We start from the raw sequence: 18,434 nt of genomic DNA, 5'->3' as shown, positions 1-18,434 counted from the left end.
TAAGTTTTCTCGGAAAAGGACCCTATTAGTGTAGAGCTAAGTCTTTTATTTTTAGTTTAAAAAGCTATTTTCAAGAGCAGACGTCCTTAAACTAGAGTTTGTGATATAATTTTTATATATATTTTTCCCCGATGAGTTTTTTAGGATCGAATTCCTTTGAATATTTGAATAATTTTGTAATCCCCATTTTACAAGAAGATGGCCGCGGATTAAATGCAAAATCCTTATAAAATATTGCACAAATCCGTTTATATCTACGCGAAGTAAACTTCTCCAAGTCGCGCAAATAACTGCTCTATTTTAGGCTCATTTCTACCAATTCGGAGTAATATAAGTTTGTCCCAAACCTACAAAGCTACTACGCACTAAATCTCCAACAAGTTTATATACGTTTACTAGCACCATAATCTGAAGTCCCTATCGTTAAAACTAAACAAGTAATTAGTCTCCGTAAATAAATCAGTCCTTAATACAGTTAATACGAGAAAACACGGAATAGAGCTGAGTCTAAATCGGGCCTAACCGTTACTTCTTAACCTATAATAGATTACCAGAGCGGGTTGAAAGTACAGTACAAAGTCAAGAAAGTGCTTCTTCTATAGGATCATAAAATGTGCTAGAAAGACGACATCAGAGAATAAATATCAATCTAGAATTGAGTCCAATGGGAGTGAGAGATACTTCCAAGGCAAAGAGAGAGTGAGAGAGAGAGAGCGAGAGAGAGCGAGAGAGAGAGAACTTGCTTTGCTTTTCGAAATAGGACAAGAAACTAAAAATAATACAGCGTATTTATTTAGGTACAGTTGCATATATAGATTTTTTCTTACTTAACTGCCAATAGATAAAGAGGGAGGTGTCACATTACTGTTCAAGAAGGTGATCGCGAAAACTACTCCTGACACTAACGGAAAGATATTTGTTTATTTGGTTTTGAATGTGTAATAAACATTCCTACATTATATACAGAAATGTATATTTTAGATGCATAATTTTGAAAGTAATTTTTTACTTTAACCCCTTGATATACAGGTTGTATCTGATAAGAGATGACCCGAGATGACCCCTTAATTTGATCACCATTATCTTTCAGTTTAAAAATTTAAATATAAGGGGCCATCCGTATCCAATACTTTATCCAATCTTAACTCGAAATCAGTGGTCCTTAGGGCAAAATGTCATAGAACATTTTCGACTCAAAATCGCCCAAAGAACATCACCTTAAGCTAAATTTATGCCAGACTTATCAGAAACACGTCACCGTATAGATTGTACAAGACTGTCTATCACTTATTACAGGAAGGGAAATAAAGGGAGCCAATAAGTATCCTTCGATGTTAAAAGTATATTATTTCATCACTCGAGACGTAACGCTCTTAAAGGGATAGAATCGATGTTTTGGCTACTAATGAAAAGATTTCATATTTTAAAATCAGATAGAACCTAAAATTACGTTTTCAAAAATATATATATATTGATACTTTTAATAACTTAACTATTTTTAATTAATTTTTAAAAGTATTGTTTTTTGGGACTGCTCCGATCACTACCCCCTCCTGCGTCGTTTGGCAAAAACACGGTTGAAACATCTACCCACCCCTCCATACGCTCCTCTTATTTGAAGATATGGTAGCTTTACGACTAACAGTAGTTTTCATACTATTTCACTTGTGGATCACAAATAAACTTGGCCTTAACTTTTATTTCGATTTACGTGTTTTGAGAGGCGTGAAAGAAGCTAAATAGTTTCATAGCAATTAAATCGTTTAAGTAAGAGGTTTAGCACATTTAATTTGAAAAATAAATCTTAAAAGCTTGAATTTAGGGCCACTTAGAATAAAAAAATCGATCATGGAAACTAAGCCTTTGCCAAAATGTCGTAGAAAGTGCGTTGTTTTTGACTGTACCAATACAGACTCGGACAAATCTCTGTCATTTCATAGTCTACCAAGTAACGAATTATCCGAATTTGAATTTTCCTCACTTGACTCACGAATTTCGAAAGATTCAACCGAGTCTAAACTATCGGATTCTACTACAGAGTCAGGCCCGTCTGATATTTCGGATTCCGAGCTACGACTCGACGTCGACGATGACATTTTCTATTTGGCTCCTGTAGCAGACGACGAAAAAAAAAACTACTATCCTCAACTTGAGTTCCCCTATATACTCCTATTTCCAAACAACCAATGAATGAGTGGACGTTAGCAACGTCACTAGGGTAACAAAACAAGTTGGACGGTATTCGCGGCTAGTTTGAATTTCAAAATATCTAACGTACTTTTCTTAATTTTAAACGTTTTAATTCGATTTTTTTTTTTGGCACACATAATTTTAGGCACATTTTTTTACCTAAAACTGCCCTCATCTTGTACTAGTCGGAAATCCTTGATTCTATCCCTTTAACAAAGGATTGGTAGAAAAGAAACATCTCGGCGCGGACATACCCGCTCGGAACAAGAAATACTTGCCCATTAGCCACTGTCCATCCCTTACATCATTACGCGTCTCTCTTTCACACAATCGCCAGCCTTGACTCTCAATCTTATCAAGACCCTGGGCAACATCACACTATACTACAAGCCCCTTATAATACAACGAGAACCAAGGAAAAATAATATAGCTGTTTCCAAGAATAAAACGAATCCAATAAGAGGAATAAAGAAAGGAAACTCTTACTCCGACGCCCTTAAGCTATTGACCTTACAGAGAAATTCGGAAATTGATTGGACGAATGCCCTCGTCAAAGTCTATATTTCAATCGCCAATTCGAAAATATAACTGCGAGGCTGAAGATTTTATTTCGGTCAAACTTTGGACTAGCTTGACCATTCTATATAAGTGGCGAGCCCATCTGTGCAGTCAAACCCAATTTTAAGTTTTTTTAGGGCATGCTGGGCCCATTACGCTTTGGAAGGAAGAATTTTCCTTATCGTCATTTTGAGGATAAAGAAAATATAAGTTCGGCTATCAAAAATATTCACGTTATTTCGAAATCTTATGACGTCACTTAATTGTTAGTTAAAAAAGAAGTCCAGATTTAAAAAAACACGAGCTGTTTCATAAGAAAGTGCTAAGTTAAAATGTTTCTAGATTTAATTTTTTTGATGTGGTGTTAAAAAAAAACATTTACAGCTAGACTTTGAGGAGGACGTTTTGTTCCCATCCTAATTTGTCCAATGAATAAATAAGAGACGCCTTGTCAATAAATGGTAAATAAACTAGCACATTTACAGGGTACATGCTTATTCTTGGTATTCGATAACCTTAGGAATCTAGGTTTTCTATAGGGCGTCCAAGGCCCGAAGTAGGCCTAGTTCGTTTTTCCTCGACTGTTTCTTTGGAGAGTGCATACCGTAGATCTCTCTTGCGATGTTATAAATGCGTGGTGTCCCATCAATATTAGATGATGGACACATGACCTACTATAGAAAACGGAGGATACATTAAGAACCCAACATCTTTCCTCTCAATGTGTTAGCTCTGGGAAGCGAGGAAGCGAGCGCTCATTCAGTGAGTTACTGTATCCCTATATTGATCGCGTATATCCGTTTTGTATTATTAATAGAATATTGATGAGACAATGAATATTATACATCGACGCGCGCGGTATTGGTTAGTATCAAAAGGCGCCTTACGGATTAGTAGGTCAAAACTGTAATACTCCAGAATTGATATCCTTAGATGGATCTATATAACAAGAGCCCTATATCATACCAGCAAAGAAATAAACCCGATGTTTCCCGACAGGACATTTTCGTTACTTTTAGGGCCGAGGTTTTAAAAGATCAGTGAGGGCATGTTCAACCCCCAAAAGTTATATCGTGTCCGGCTATATAGCTAAGTTCACACTTTCACGGGAGTCGGTTGAGAAGTGGATTTTCCGACTAGTTTCAAAGCTCTCTTCATTACCAGTTCGAAGCGATTTCAACAGCCTCGGAAACAAATTTATGGAGTATCCTATGGAGCAAATGTTAACGAAAGAGGAGGGGGGCAAATATGACTATTACATAATCAAAGGACATCCCCGTATCTCTAATAAAACCAGAGTTATGAGCCTATAAAGTATAGTTTAATGTTAATCCTATCGAGGGTATGTTTATGAACATTTTGCTTAATTACTCCGTTACTCGATCGGCCCTTGTTTGACGCAAATTTCCCTTATTTCCCCGAATTTTACTAAAAATTAGAAATTTCCCTGAATTTTCCCCTGAGGTTTTTGTCAACTATTTATTTCCCTGATTTTTCCAGGTTTGTATGAACCCTGATTGAAATCAGTTGAAAGATACGGGTATATTCGTTTCTGGCCAACATTCATCAAGATTATGGCGAATTTTGGAAAAATCTTCTTTAATATGTATTTTAGAGTAACATCCCTGCAAAAATTCTGCTTTAATTATAAGTCAGGACCTTCACTCGCATACGTGTAGGTACCCTTGTCTGAAAATAGTCAGAATTTTAGGATGAACTACTATAGAGTATTTTTAGTGCTTCCTTAAAATGAAGTCTCTTCCCCGTAGGCTGAAATGTTTCATAAAATCCACTTTGAAAACAAACTTAAATTCCAAGAACGTTCAAATCCAATAAAAGAGTGCCTAACCCAAAAGCCAAGTAAACACGTTCCCAATTTTACACAACAAAAAAAAATAAAATAAAATAAAAAACAGCACTTAGAAAGCGTGACAGTAAATCTAAAATAATATCACCCCTGATAAAATCGTGGCACACTCTCTGAGTTTGAAACTGTCTTCAAATTCACTTTCTTTTATTACGAGGTAACTGAATCCCATTTGTAAAGTTTCCACGTCATTTTCTCCACCCATCCTGATTCTTCTCTTCCCATATAATTTAACCTTTTTCTGGCTCTGAATCTAAAACAATAGCATCGCGTGCAGTTAAAGAAGTATCAAAAGAAACCCAGAAAACAGTCAAAATCACCTTTGAAAACCCTTTCTGACCTATAAAAACTTAGGAATCTAAAGAAAAGAAAAACCCCACGTAATCTTTCCGTCAACGGCTCAACTTTAAAAGAAAGTTACAATTGTTGTTTGACCTAAATGGTTTGGTAAAAAAATCATACCTTCGGACAGCTGGCGGGCAAAAATTCGAGCGAAGCGCCGAAGCTCAAACCAAGTTTATAATAACTAAGTTCTACTGTATAATTATTGGACTTAGCGAGTGGGGTGGCGTAACGGTTAGCAGCAAGAGGATCCCGGGTTCGATCCCGGACTGTGGCACGGGGTGAAAATCTGGGAACAAATCCTTCTGCGTAGAGTTTGCAAGTTCTCTCCCCGCTTGTTAAAAGGAGTTTTCCTCCGCGGTCTAACCCGGTTTCTCCTTTCCATCAAAACTTGCAGAGGTTAACGGTAATAGTTAGTATAGGGCGCTGTAGGTTAGCTGTGACATAGGGGCTAGCCACTACCCCTCTATACATTGTAAAGGGACCCACCTGTAAACATGCCACAGTCTTAGTGTGTAAATCCCTTCATAGACAAAGCCTAGATTATGATTATTATTATTAAGTTTATCTATTCAAGAAGGGTAATTATCCAGGATGACCAACAATTTGTAAACTACGCACAACGTCGCCAAATATCGCATGGTCACAAGAATTACGTTTTACCTATGTTTTCTGGTGGTATGTGAAAACATTTTATCGCACCTGGGAAGTCAATTTCATTTCAAACTGTTAAAGCAAAACAAACAAGTATTATTTTGCATTCCTTTACGTTTGTTGGTTTGAGTTTCTTTTTGTGTTTGTTTATGCTCCTTGGAATGTCTTGGGGCAAACACTTTTCAAAATAACAAAACAATTCTTTAACCATTCCTTAAATGACCCCGGAATAGGGAAAGGAATTGAAAGAGGTTTATATTGTGGAGATAAGAAATAAAATAGGCGAAAATCCACCGCAAGGCTCGCCCAGAAAATCGGATAAACAACAATAAAAAAAAAAAAATATTTAGAGAAAAAGAGATCAGTTTCAAATGCAGACACAGATATGCCTATGAATGATTTCCAGCTAGCCTATTTTGTATACGTCAAGAATGTCGTCTCGTGAACTTAACTTATTGAGGCGTATTGGCGCCATGTCACGTGATCGATTGTTATTTAAACTCGCGCACGTGTTTAACAAGATGTGCCCGGCTGGGCACAGAATACTTTTGCACGGCAACTGTCGAATTACTATTATTACTATCAAAAAATGGCCCAGGGATGGACTCATAATATTAGCCACAGCGTACCGAACTTAAAAGGCGTATAGAAAATTTACGTGAATAGCCGTAACTATGCTAAAACGATTACCCGTAATTCTAACGTTAATTTATTTACTTCTATTATTATTCTAATAGTGCAACACAGTAATAGAAGTGAGTGAGTATGCCCTCGTTGTGAATTCTTTAACAGCGCAATCATTCAAATAATTTACTTAAGTTATAATTTTCAAACTTTTTCCTTATTATCTTAAGATGAATTTCGTCCCGAAACATCTTTAATTAAAATAAAACGTGAAAAAAAAAATTATTTTCTCGTGTGGAATCGAACTTGCGACCCATGGTTCTGCCGAGCAAAACTCAATATTTCTAACCGATATACCACCTATACCACACGCCCAGCCTGAGCGCGCTCCCCCGAGAATTTTTTCGGTACCTTTTAATTCGCCGAATGCCTAAGTTTTTTTATCTCATTTTAAAAACAGGAATGTTAAAACAGAACATTAATTTTTATTACGTAAGTCAAACAAAACTGATTCAGATTATTTTAAAACATTTTAAAACTAGTATTAATATAGTGCCACATTAAAACAATAATATTCCTATTTTTAAAATGTGAACAATTTTATTCCTATTTTTAAAATGGGACTCTATTTTATTCCTATTTTTAAAATGGGACTCTATTTTATTCCTATTTTTAAAATATGACTCTATTTTATTCCTATTTTTAAAATATGACTCTATTTTATTCCTATTTTTAAAATATGACTCTATTTTATTCCTATTTTTAAAATATGACTCTATTTTATTCCTATTTTTAAAATATGACTCTATTTTATTCCTATTTTTAAAATATGACTCTATTTTATTCCTTTTTTTTAAATATGACTCTATTTTATTCCTATTTTTAAAATATGACTCTATTTTATTCCTATTTTTAAAATATGACTCTATTTTATTTCTATTTTTAAAATATGACTCTATTTTATTCCTTTTTTTAAATATGACTCTATTTTATTCCTTTTTTTAAATATGACTCTATTTTATTCCTTTTTTTAAAATATGACTCTATTTTATTCCTTTTTTTAAAATATGACTCTATTGTATTCCTTTTTTTAAAATATGACTCTATTTTATTCCTATTTTTAAAATATGACTATTTTATTCCTTTTTTTAAAATATGACTCTATTTTATTCCTATTTTCAAAATATGACTCCATTTTATTCCAATTTTTAAAATGTGGCAATATTTTATTTATATTTTTAAAATTCCTCAATCTCAAAGTTTTGCTGGTTTTAAAAATTCGCGGGGATTTTCTAGATTTGAGGTTTTGAAAAGCGACATCTATGCGTGGTGCCCAAATACACCTTGACTGCCTTCCCTGAGGTAGCGCGCTTAGGCCTGTATTAATAATAAATTTACTTTTGTTAAAACTTTAAAACTTTTTCGTCGTTAATTTAAGACGAATTTCGTCTCAAAACATCGTTAATTAAAATTAAACTTAAAAAAAAAAAAAAAATTCGTCGTGTGGAATCGAACTGCGACCCATGGTTCTGCCGCGCAAAAGGCAACTGCTCTAACCACCATACCACTAGCCTAGTTATCCAAGCCACTATGCGTGGTGACCAAATACACCTTGACTGCCTTCCCTGAGATAGCGCGCTTAGGCCTGTATTAATAATAAATTTACTTTTGTTAAAACTTTAAAACTTTTTCCTCGTTATTTTAAGATGAATTTCGTCTCAAAATATCCTTAATTAAAATAAAACTTAAAAAAAAAAAATATTTCCTCGTGTGGATTCGAACTGCGACCCATGGTTCTGCCGCGCAAAAGGCAACGGCTCTAACCACCATACCACGAGCGTAGTTAATCAAGTTCATATTCTAGGGGTATTTTTTTTATAAAGCTCGCGCATGCGTATCAGATTCTTGGTTACACCATGACGTCAGCAAACCACAGCCGGTATTCCACTGGGGAATTTTTCATCGTTTCCCTCTCGTGGGCCCGTATATTTCAATTGACACCCGAGCGTGCTCGACGGGCTTTAAGTCTTCCGTTTATAAAAATATAACTTTTGAACGCCATCTGGCGTGCAAAAGTAAAAACCATAATATTTATCATAAAACTAAAGAAAAACATTTCTTATTAATTTTTTATTTTTTTTCGAGAGCTTATCCTTGATTCCTCGACCGCGAACCAAAATAGCGCAACACGGAAAACAATTTTTAAAAGTCTAAATTCTTATCGTTCAATCGCATCCTACGCGCGGAAACTGACGTAAAGCCACTTTGTATTTAGCAGGCCCCCCAAACCTTCAGTCTAAACCAATTAAGTCTAAAATATCTCAAGACCCTAAATTTCCCTACGTACCTAGAATTACCGGTAGTAAATTAAACCAGTTCTAAGCAAAAATACCCGGGCCTAACCACAAAAAACTCCTAAAACATTTCCCTAAAAAGAGAACTTATACTATTTTTGATAACTTTAGTAGCTACTAATAATCTACTTCTTCTGGCAGGAAAACTAAGGAAACATTGGACATTTTAAAGTTAGGTAACTCACTCACCCCTTTTCTGGTAGACAGTGTACACTGTAAAAAAAGAGGGTATTTTGGGGGTGTAAATTTGCACCTAAAAAGGTATTTTTGTCAAAAAACTCCTTTAGGTGCGTTTTAGCATCTCCTGAGGTGTTAATGAAAACCCTTTCAATATTTGATGGTGTATTATCATACCCTTAGTAGATGTTTAACGCATGAAGGGTGTTTTAAACGGGAAAAGGGTGTATTTTTATACCCCAAACAACAGCGCACGCGCTGTTGCACTCTTTTATTTAGCTCGCGAACGCAGATTCACGAGGCGCGATGATTTTCAAATTCAAAATAGGCTTAACGGTCGGTGTACTTGCGTCTGTGTTTCACTGTTATCAAACCACTTAAGAAAGGTAATTATTTTAACTAAACTTTTTGTAAGTTTAACTTCTATTTATGAAAATGTTCCAACCTTTTTAACAGCTTGGACCGGGATACGTTCGCAACTATCCATAGTAATCACGGTTTGTTAAATTAGGTTAGGGTTAGGTTCGATTGGTTAGGTTTACGTTTTGGCTAGGTTTTTTAAGATTGGGTTCATTTTGCTGTGGTTTAGGTTGCCTACTTCTAATCGCGTGGACATTTGAAGACAACCGTAGCCCTGATGCCAATGCGGATATGAACCATTTTAATTCTTAAGTTTTCTTCGAGAAGTTTCAACGTCTCAATAAAAGCCGTAAGCCCATGAATAATAAATCAGACTAATTTATGATTAAAAGATTAAACCAAAAACGAACAACTAATTTAGGCATGGCTATTCATTAATTCCTTATAAACATAGTGGTGGATATATGAGAGTTATAATACAACTTCTGTGGATAATATTTCAGTATGGATAGAGATACAAATGGCGTAGATAATGGATAGAAAGTGCCAAGCAAGGTTTTTAAGACTTGTCACCATTTTGTCACAGAACAGCTATAGAACGGATGATTAATAAAGCCGATGGTGAACGTAACTTGTCTCTGAGAAGTACTCCATTGCAGATAACGAAGAAACCGAAAAATTGCGAAGTGACGTTCTGATTCTATACTAGTTTTGTTGCATTTTTAAATGATTTAAAGTTTTTGGTTTTGAATTTCGCGCTCTAAGTCATTTCACTATTTTTAATGAATTATAACACTGTTGTCTCTGAACCTCGAATTAAAGACTTAATGTAAAAGTTAATTTATTACTTCTTGTGTAATATATATTACGTAGCTATTTAGGCACACAAAAGTGCCAAAGTTTTTCACACCAGTGAACAACATTTTTCTACTATAAGAAAGAACCATGTATGATAATAATTAAACCTTTCACAGCAAATTTTATATTTGTTAGTACCCGTAAATGGCCGAAATGCCATTTCTTGGACCCTAGGGGGATTTTTCAGGTACAGGTCAATGCATTTGGTTTCAATTTCCATCCCATAACAGAATTCATCAGGTACATTTAAATACCATAAATGGTTTCAATTCACACCCCAACAATTGAAAGGGTATTTTTTCGAACCCCCCAACCGAATTTATCAGGTACAGGTAAATACCATATTTGGTTTCGATTCGCACCCTTAAAAGATGAAAGGGTATTTTTTCACACCCTAAGCAGAATTTCTGAGGTCCAGTTAAATTCCTTTAAGGGTTCTATTAAGCACCTTAGGGTATTTAAAAACACCCCACATACTAGGGTATTTATAAACACCCTATATATGGGGTGCGAATTTGTACCTAAAAGGGTGCGTCTCCTGTGGGGGAAGAAAACACCTTTAAAGGTGCGTTTCCGACCCCTTTTTTTTACAGTGTAGTTGCGTATCTATTCGAGATGAGAGACAAGCTAGTAGACGTCGCTGGCAACCGGAAGTTTAGTAACGCTAGAGATTGCATAGATTGAGCGGTATGGTACGTCTGGTCTCAGAGAGAAGGAATTTCAATGACGGTAAAGCCATAGTTGCGGTTAACGATTCATTGTGGTTATGGAGCTCATCGTGTTTACGCAAATTGTCGGTGGATAATGTACATAAGCAACGTAAGGAGCCTGCAATAATTAGAAGCCTTTTAGTATACCGTGTTTCTTCCTATAATCAGGCAGCTACATCCTTTTGAATATATAGACGCGATAGTTAAATATTTGAACGGTAAAGTAATGAATTCTAAACTCGGAATGGGATCACGCGAAAGATTAACCTTTTAGAGAAGGCTATAAAAATCTTTATATACCCGATGTAATGGGATGGCGTTGTTTACCATAAGTTTATAAGATATGTTCCATAAGAATGAAACTTCCTATATACTTCGTAATGTTAGATATTTACTGAGAGCTAGTTCGAGAACGACGCGAGAATTGGCTACACTCGGTTTTGCAGTCCATCTTCCTATTGAGTCTGTACTAAGTCTTTGATAGAACCTCACCAGGCGTTGCTTTACGAGAATCTATGACGTTTCACCGACGTCACTTCATAACAAGCCCTCAGTAACCAGTGACAAACTTATAGAACGTATCTTATGAATTTATGATATATGAATACGAAAGGAGAATCTATAATGTTTGGTGAAGCGTAAGTTTTGAAACATTTTACAAGCACTTAAATATTCATAATAGAAATGCAGGAATACGTAAGTTAAAACTATTTATTGAAGCAATGCGCTTGTAAATATACTTTAGTACGGTTTGAATATGGAAGTTTTCTAGGATTATACTTTAGAGTCATTATTTGTCAATGTATACCCGAAACAAATTTCAGTCAGATAAGTCAAGGTTATAGCCATCCCTTTCTCTCCTTTTCTGACGTTACTCGTTAATAATCAAACTATGCTATAATTATTATCTTTGTTAAACAGTTTAAAGTGCACCTAAGCTAACTCTGATTGTTGATTGTTTATTAATTAGATATATTCTTTAAGCAATCGTTATTTGTCTTTAGATTTTATTAATATTTAAATATTTATGATTAAATTTGGCTCGCTATTTACTAGAACAAGAGTTTATTCCAGCCTTTCAAAACTTGTCTATTAGTTTTCAAATGCATACGCATTTTAAAAACCTTAAAATTTTACAACGGAAAGTCTAAAACGGATCATAAATATAAATCTACTTTGAATATTATTCAACTCAAATATTCCCAATTCCCAATGGACCTAAATTTAGAAAATCTTTCTAGGAGAGAAACTTTCAAGACATTGATTGCGTTGTCCTTGGAAACTCGAATCTGTGACTAAGTCCCCATTGAATAAAATCCACGGTACAACGGTGTAAACCAAACTGAACTACAAAGTATAAAAATTTATTCTCTTGTGGCATACAGTATATATAAATATTTGTTAACTAGAGTTCCAATTGATATATTCAATATTATATACGCTTTATTATTTTATAAAATTATTTTCCGAAGTATCCTTTTAAGCTAACAAACAATAGAGCATTAATTAAATTGCAACGTAATATTCACCAGTTACAAAAAAAAAATTTCAAAGTGAAAGTAAATGATTCTCCAAAATCCAATTTGTATTTACATTCGCCCTCCCTTTACAGTACGATTTGAACCCTATATATCAACTAAAAAGCGTTTGATACGAGTTTTACTAAAAAAATATTTGCAGAAAACATAAATAATAACACTAGTTTTTAAGTTAAGTTTCCCTTACAAGTAAAAAACGCGAGTGGAATTATTTATATCTTACGTATTTTTTGAAATAAATTTTGTCTCGAATTTTTCTGACAACTTTTGAGAAGAGGGGTAGGAGAAAGAAAGTGAAATGATATCCCCAAATGGAAGCATAATCAGCTTAAACTTGATAGCGAGATGGAAAGCGAGGTATCGTGTCTCTTTACGGATCAAATTTACCATCATTTACCCTTATCATCCGCTATAGACTTTTGTTGAATTTCATATTAAAAAATAACGATTTATGGGATCATATGGAATCTAGCAAGAAAAAAACTTAGTTCAAGGGGAGGAGAGGGAAATAGTTTGAGTATGGTTCCAATTTAATGATATTTCTTTATAAAATAAACTAAAAAGAAATTGTACTATGATTAAAGTTTTAAAATGCAATTTCGAGCGAGAAATATTCGGTAAACATTTCTAAGAAAATATACACTTCTAAAGGCGTTTGATCCAGTTGAAAGTTTATTTCTAAACATAACCTAAATATTTGAAAGCTAAATTTAATGCTTTGGGACTTTCTTTTACGCCATAGAATAAATATAAAATGAAGTATTTAAATTGAAATATTTTAAATATTTAAGAAGAGATTCATGTATTTATTTCAAGTTAATATTGGCTAGTCTCATGTTGGGTTAGGACTTAAAAAAATGGAACTAATTAGCTTCCGACGGTTAATTTTTAGTATAATATACGTGATGGGGTTTTCTACTAAGAATATTAGCTGGTTTTAATTACGCATGTATAACTATTTTTATCTTGAAACATAAAATATTCACGAATCGTAATTTAAAAATCAATAAAATTATTATTAAACGAGTATATTTAATTTTCCTTCTAAACATTAATGAAAACATACTCAAATAAAATCCCGCAAGAAATAGATTCAACAATAACAAATATAATGCCTATATAAAATAATTTAAAACAATCTTGCAATTTATCATGCTAGCATAAGGTCACGCGATACAAGTTTATTTCAATTCTATAAACGCCCTAAATAACCTTTATAACAACAAAAACAAAACCAAAAAAAAATTCAATTCTAGTATTTCAATCTAACATTTTCCCCCTTCAGCCAATAATCAATAACTTTATAAAGAAAATTAACAAGAAGTTTTCCGCCGGTTACAACTAAAAATAAAATAGGACAACACTCTTGAATTAATAGTCCTCCAAATTATAATAACGCGTAATTAGTCATAGAGAATTTGTTATAAATATGGAATTATATTTATATTTAAACGCGTGTTTATGTTATAATAATCTCGGTTTAAACTACTTTTGAAAAACGAAATAAACCAGGTTTTTTCCAATTTTTTACTTTTTTTTTTGCAGTTTGGAAAAGCTCAGAAATTCCCAAGGTTGAGGAGAAGTTTTGCCGGAGAATTTTCACCAAAGCATCAGCCAGCGCAAAATAAAAAAACTTGCAAAAACGTGCGAAGGTTATGAGAAATACCGCAGATTTAACCCGATCTTGGACTTAAGAAAAAAAAACTCAGCAACTACATACGGAAGTATTTTCTAGCGATTTTTTCGAGCGGAATCGAGAAAATATGTAAAAACGTCAAACGAAAACTCATCCAACAAACTCGTCATGGAAGTAAGGGTAAAGTCGGTGGTGGAAAACTTTGAAATATACGAAAAAGTCACGCAATACGTCTAAAGAAACACCGTGAAAGTGTTGCAAAAGAAAGAAAAAACACCGACATTTTTACAAGCGTGTACCCTCCAATGGTGCGTGCTGATACTGTGAAAAAAGTACAGGAATTTAAGGTAAGTAATATCATAAGTTTATATGCTTCGCAGTGCTAGAGACTTAATGAGAGCTAGTTCGAGAACGACAAGCGAGAATTGACTACACTAAGCTTTTGACAGCGCCTCATTAGGCGTCGCTTTAGGTAAATCTATGACGTGTCATCTACGTCACTTCTTGACAAGCTCTCATTAACCAGTAACAAACTTATGGGACATATCTTATCAACTTATGATAATTTTACTATTTGGTTCTATGACTTGAAATTATGTGACCATTGTCATTCGGTATCGAGTTACACTGGAAATGTTTCAATGTGTTTTATTCATTTAATAAAGCGAAACGTAACACGTTACGTATATCAGCGGCAACCATGTCAATCAGCATCGAAATGGAAACGCCTGGCGAACCGAACATTTTAGATCCTTGGGCCAAAACAGCGATCCATTTGAAGCTCGTGAACAATCTGCCATTCGCTAACATTGCCGCCCTATCAGCCTACTTGACGTCGGAAAACATCACCATGAACTTAAACTCGACGGACGAACCAGATAGCCCCGAACCCGACACGATCATCCAATTACCAGCGGTGCAAGCCTTCTTCTGTTGTCTATACGTTATCATATTCGTGGTGGGAATATGCGGGAATGTCCTGGTCTGCTACGTCGTCTTTCGAAACCGTCACATGCAGACTGTGACCAATTACTTTATAACCAACTTGGCCCTCTCGGACATTCTTTTGTGTATGTTCGCCGTGCCATTTACGCCCTTGTACACTTTCCTGAGTGAATGGATCTTCGGGACGGTGCTGTGTCATTTGGTTCCCTACGCCCAAGGAGTTAGCGTCTATATCTCGGCCTTTACGCTGATGTCCATCGCTATTGATCGTTTCTTCGTCATCATTTACCCTTTCAGGCAGCGATTGAAGGTCACCAACTGCGTACTGATTATCGTCAGTGTCTGGTTGGCCGCGGCTCTGCTCACTCTACCCTACGGTATTTTCATGAGTGTCGTTGACCAGGATAATAATTTATATTGCGAAGAGGTCAGTGAACGTTAAATATATTTATGATCAGTCTAGTGAACTTTTAGATTAGCATAATTCAAAAGCTTGATCAATTAGTATGTATAACCAATTCCATTGCTAATTAAGTTAGGTTAGATAAAATAATTGATCAGAGACTAGCATCCTCCAAATTATAGATGATTTAGGTTAGTATTCCTAAAAGAGGATCGTTCCTTAGAAGTTAACACCTTCCATTTCCTTTGATCTCGATGAAACCCAACTAAAATGGGGGATTCTTTCCGAACAGGTTTGGCCGGAAGAAACAGCCCGCAAATGGTTCTCAATCTCGACGTCGGTGCTCCAATTCGTCATCCCATTCATCATCATTAGTCTGTGTTACTTCAAGGTCTGCATCAACCTGCATTATCGCGCCAAATGCAAACCGGGCGCCAAGTCTCTTCGCAAAGAAGAAATCGAGAGGGAACGTTCCAGACGTACCAACCGCATGCTAATCGCCATGGTGGTCATCTTCGGCGCTTCCTGGATGCCGCTCAACATCTACAACCTTCTTCAAGACTTTTACATCCCGGCCTCCAATTGGCGTTACGTCAGCGTCTTCTACTTTCTGTCGCACGCGGCCGCCATGAGTTCCACTTGCTACAACCCTTTTCTCTACGCCTGGCTCAACGAGAATTTCCGGAAAGAATTCAAATTGGTCCTGCCCTGCTTTCAAGAGGGTCAAGGAGGCAGGGTCACCGCTAATTGCGCCTCCGTCGGTCGAAGATCGTACGTTCCAGCCGCGGAACGCACGTGCAACGGCCACGACACGGGCCACGAATCCCTACTACCCAAAACAGGCAATGGACTCTCGACTAAAGACGGGACCAGTACCACCTTACTGGTAGCCACAACTCCACCGTTAACGTGCAAAGAAATACCTACATCAGTTCGATACAGTTCGGACACTGATTCGGTGCGATTACAAATCGCTACTACTCAAAATGAAGGTGTGTGATTAATTGAACGCTAACCCTAAAATTAATAAAAAAAAATGTATAACCTCAACCCTAATAATCCAAAAAAAAAAACCACGAGAAACATTGCGGTGCCAAAAAGCAAAAAGAATATGACTAGACTGATATCGGAAGAGAATTCGTTTTTTGTATGTAAAGGGAAAATGAAAGGACAATATTTTTTATATCGGAAACTACTGAAGTAAACACTCATGAAAATGTTTCAAAATAACCACCCACAAATGTAAAACCAAAAAAAATCTATATATATGGCTGTTAATAAATATATATACTATATGAGAAGACGTATATATAAACAGAAAATCTTGGAAAAGAGAAAAAAATATATTTAAATATTAGTTTAACCTCAAAACGTCAGTATAGAACGATATAGTAGACGTAACCGTAACCGCTAATAAAACTTCAGAAAATAACGTTTTCCCTCGTTGTTGACATTTATATCGGGAACGTTGGTTAAACTATAATCCCATTCCTCATAAAAACGGTATAACACCTAAATGAAACTACGTATAAAACGGTATAAGATATAAAATTAAAATTTATGAAATTTTATAAATGAAAGAAAATTTAAGGATGATAAATTAATTAATTAATTTAAGTTTGGCTTAAATACTTCAAGAATATCGCTCACGCGCCAGGTACAATTAAATTAAACACAGATTGCTTAACTAAAACTAATAAATTTCAATTAGAAAATAAATTTTGTACCAAAAATATGATGTTGAGAATTCGAAGCCTTAACTAGGTACTAGGGTACATCTCATTAGCCGGCATAATTATGTAAAATGTGGTATATATTTTGTGACGTCACAATACATAGAAAACACTGTCAAAATAATTGTAAATATTTGTTTAAAAAAATATCCCAAAAAAGATAATATTCGTAAATTTAAAATCATACAAATGACTTAAGAATCACAAATAAATAAATAAACAAACAACCAACCAGGCCGGTTATTGAGGAGTAAGGGGCTCCCTATCGCTTAGTGATTGGCCGAGATTTCTCTGACGTCATTTAAAAAACAAATTAACGTCGCCACCATCACTAAATTAAATAAAAATAATAATAACTAGAGTGCCAATCAATTTACGGAAGAAAAAAAATTACGTTAAAATACATAAAAACAAAATTTAATCTAAAAGACTACTTTAACTTCCGAAGTCGATATTTAAATATTGAAGATCTATTTATTTAAATTAGAATATTTAAGTTCAAAAAATAATCGGGATTAAATTAATTAGAATTTTTATTTATTTAAAGTATGTGTTTTGGGAAGAACATGTATTAAAAATTATGAATAAAAACTGTTGTAAATTTGTTTAAAATATTTGCATTTCATTAACAGTTCATATAGGTAAGGTAATTTTCAATAAAAGGGGTAGAGAAAATTCCTCCCCCTCGTCTCGCAGATAAAACTTCAGTCCAGTGTTGTCAGGCCCTCAGTTAGTCAAGTACCGAGTCAAACTGAACTGCTACCCTTTCTCTCTGGAATGGCTTGAATCACCTACGACCTGGCAACACTGTGGAAACGGCAAAAACCCATCAGTGTGAACTATAGTTTTTCCTGAAATTTGCCAAACCAATTCGTCCGATCTATTGGAACCCAATATCTTACATTTCAAGATCAAGATCAAGAATGACTCTTAATGGAAGCCTACAAAAAGGTCATTTGAAATTACTAAACCTAAATAATAATTAGACTAAGCCTATAGAAGGAGAGGGTTGCGCAAATAACTGCATTCCAATTACAAGGCACACCAAAATAAATGAACCTCGTAAGGAAAGAAAATAAAAGAAAGGTTCGCTTACATAGTGTTAGGTCCGCGCCTTCTGAAAAGAAGTGCAAATACGCGCAATGGTCTCTGGGTAAATAGCAACCAAGGCTTAGTTAAAGTCATCAACATCACCATTTTTTGGTGAAGATTCCCAGTCCCATAGGTAAAGAAAAGAACAAGAAAGAGGAAGCGCGAAAAACTAACCAAATAAAAAGGGAATTTAATTCGTTTTCTGCATGACGTACGGCTTAAACTTAAAGATAATAAACCAGTCGGAAACTAAATTCAAAGAAAATAGTGAACTTCCTACAGAATTTTTTTTTTAATTAAAATTGGTTCACTTGGGGAATCTCTCTTTGCTCTGTCGGCTTCATTTCAAAATTAAATTGGATAAAAATAATTATTCGAAGCTACAAATATCAT

General features: G+C 34.9%; 2 protein-coding genes across 2 annotated transcripts in view; one reads left to right on the top strand and one right to left on the bottom strand.

The window, feature by feature from the left end:
• Positions 1-17,021, top strand: part of LOC149623435 (prolactin-releasing peptide receptor-like) — a 47,691-nt gene extending 30,670 nt beyond the window's left edge. The window contains exons 2-4 of the mRNA XM_089853404.1: positions 13,778-14,215; positions 14,534-15,240; positions 15,509-17,021. Coding sequence (XP_089709530.1) covers positions 14,569-15,240; positions 15,509-16,216 — 1,380 coding nt within the window. The 5' untranslated portion in view covers positions 13,778-14,215; positions 14,534-14,568 and the 3' untranslated portion in view covers positions 16,217-17,021. The remainder of the gene's footprint in view (positions 1-13,777; positions 14,216-14,533; positions 15,241-15,508) is intronic.
• LOC149623432 (uncharacterized) overlaps positions 10,582-18,434 on the bottom strand; it is a 38,813-nt gene continuing 30,960 nt past the window's right edge. The window contains exon 4 of the mRNA XM_089853417.1: positions 10,582-10,812. The gene's annotated coding sequence lies outside the window, so the exon portion shown is untranslated. The remainder of the gene's footprint in view (positions 10,813-18,434) is intronic.

Source organism: Phalangium opilio, unplaced genomic scaffold (genome assembly GCF_054372755.1).
Source record: "Phalangium opilio isolate 3A_F unplaced genomic scaffold, DU_Popi_V2 ptg000113l_1, whole genome shotgun sequence".
NCBI classification, from domain to species: Eukaryota; Metazoa; Arthropoda; class Arachnida; order Opiliones; family Phalangiidae; genus Phalangium; species Phalangium opilio.
This window is presented reverse-complemented; position numbering and strand designations above follow the sequence as displayed.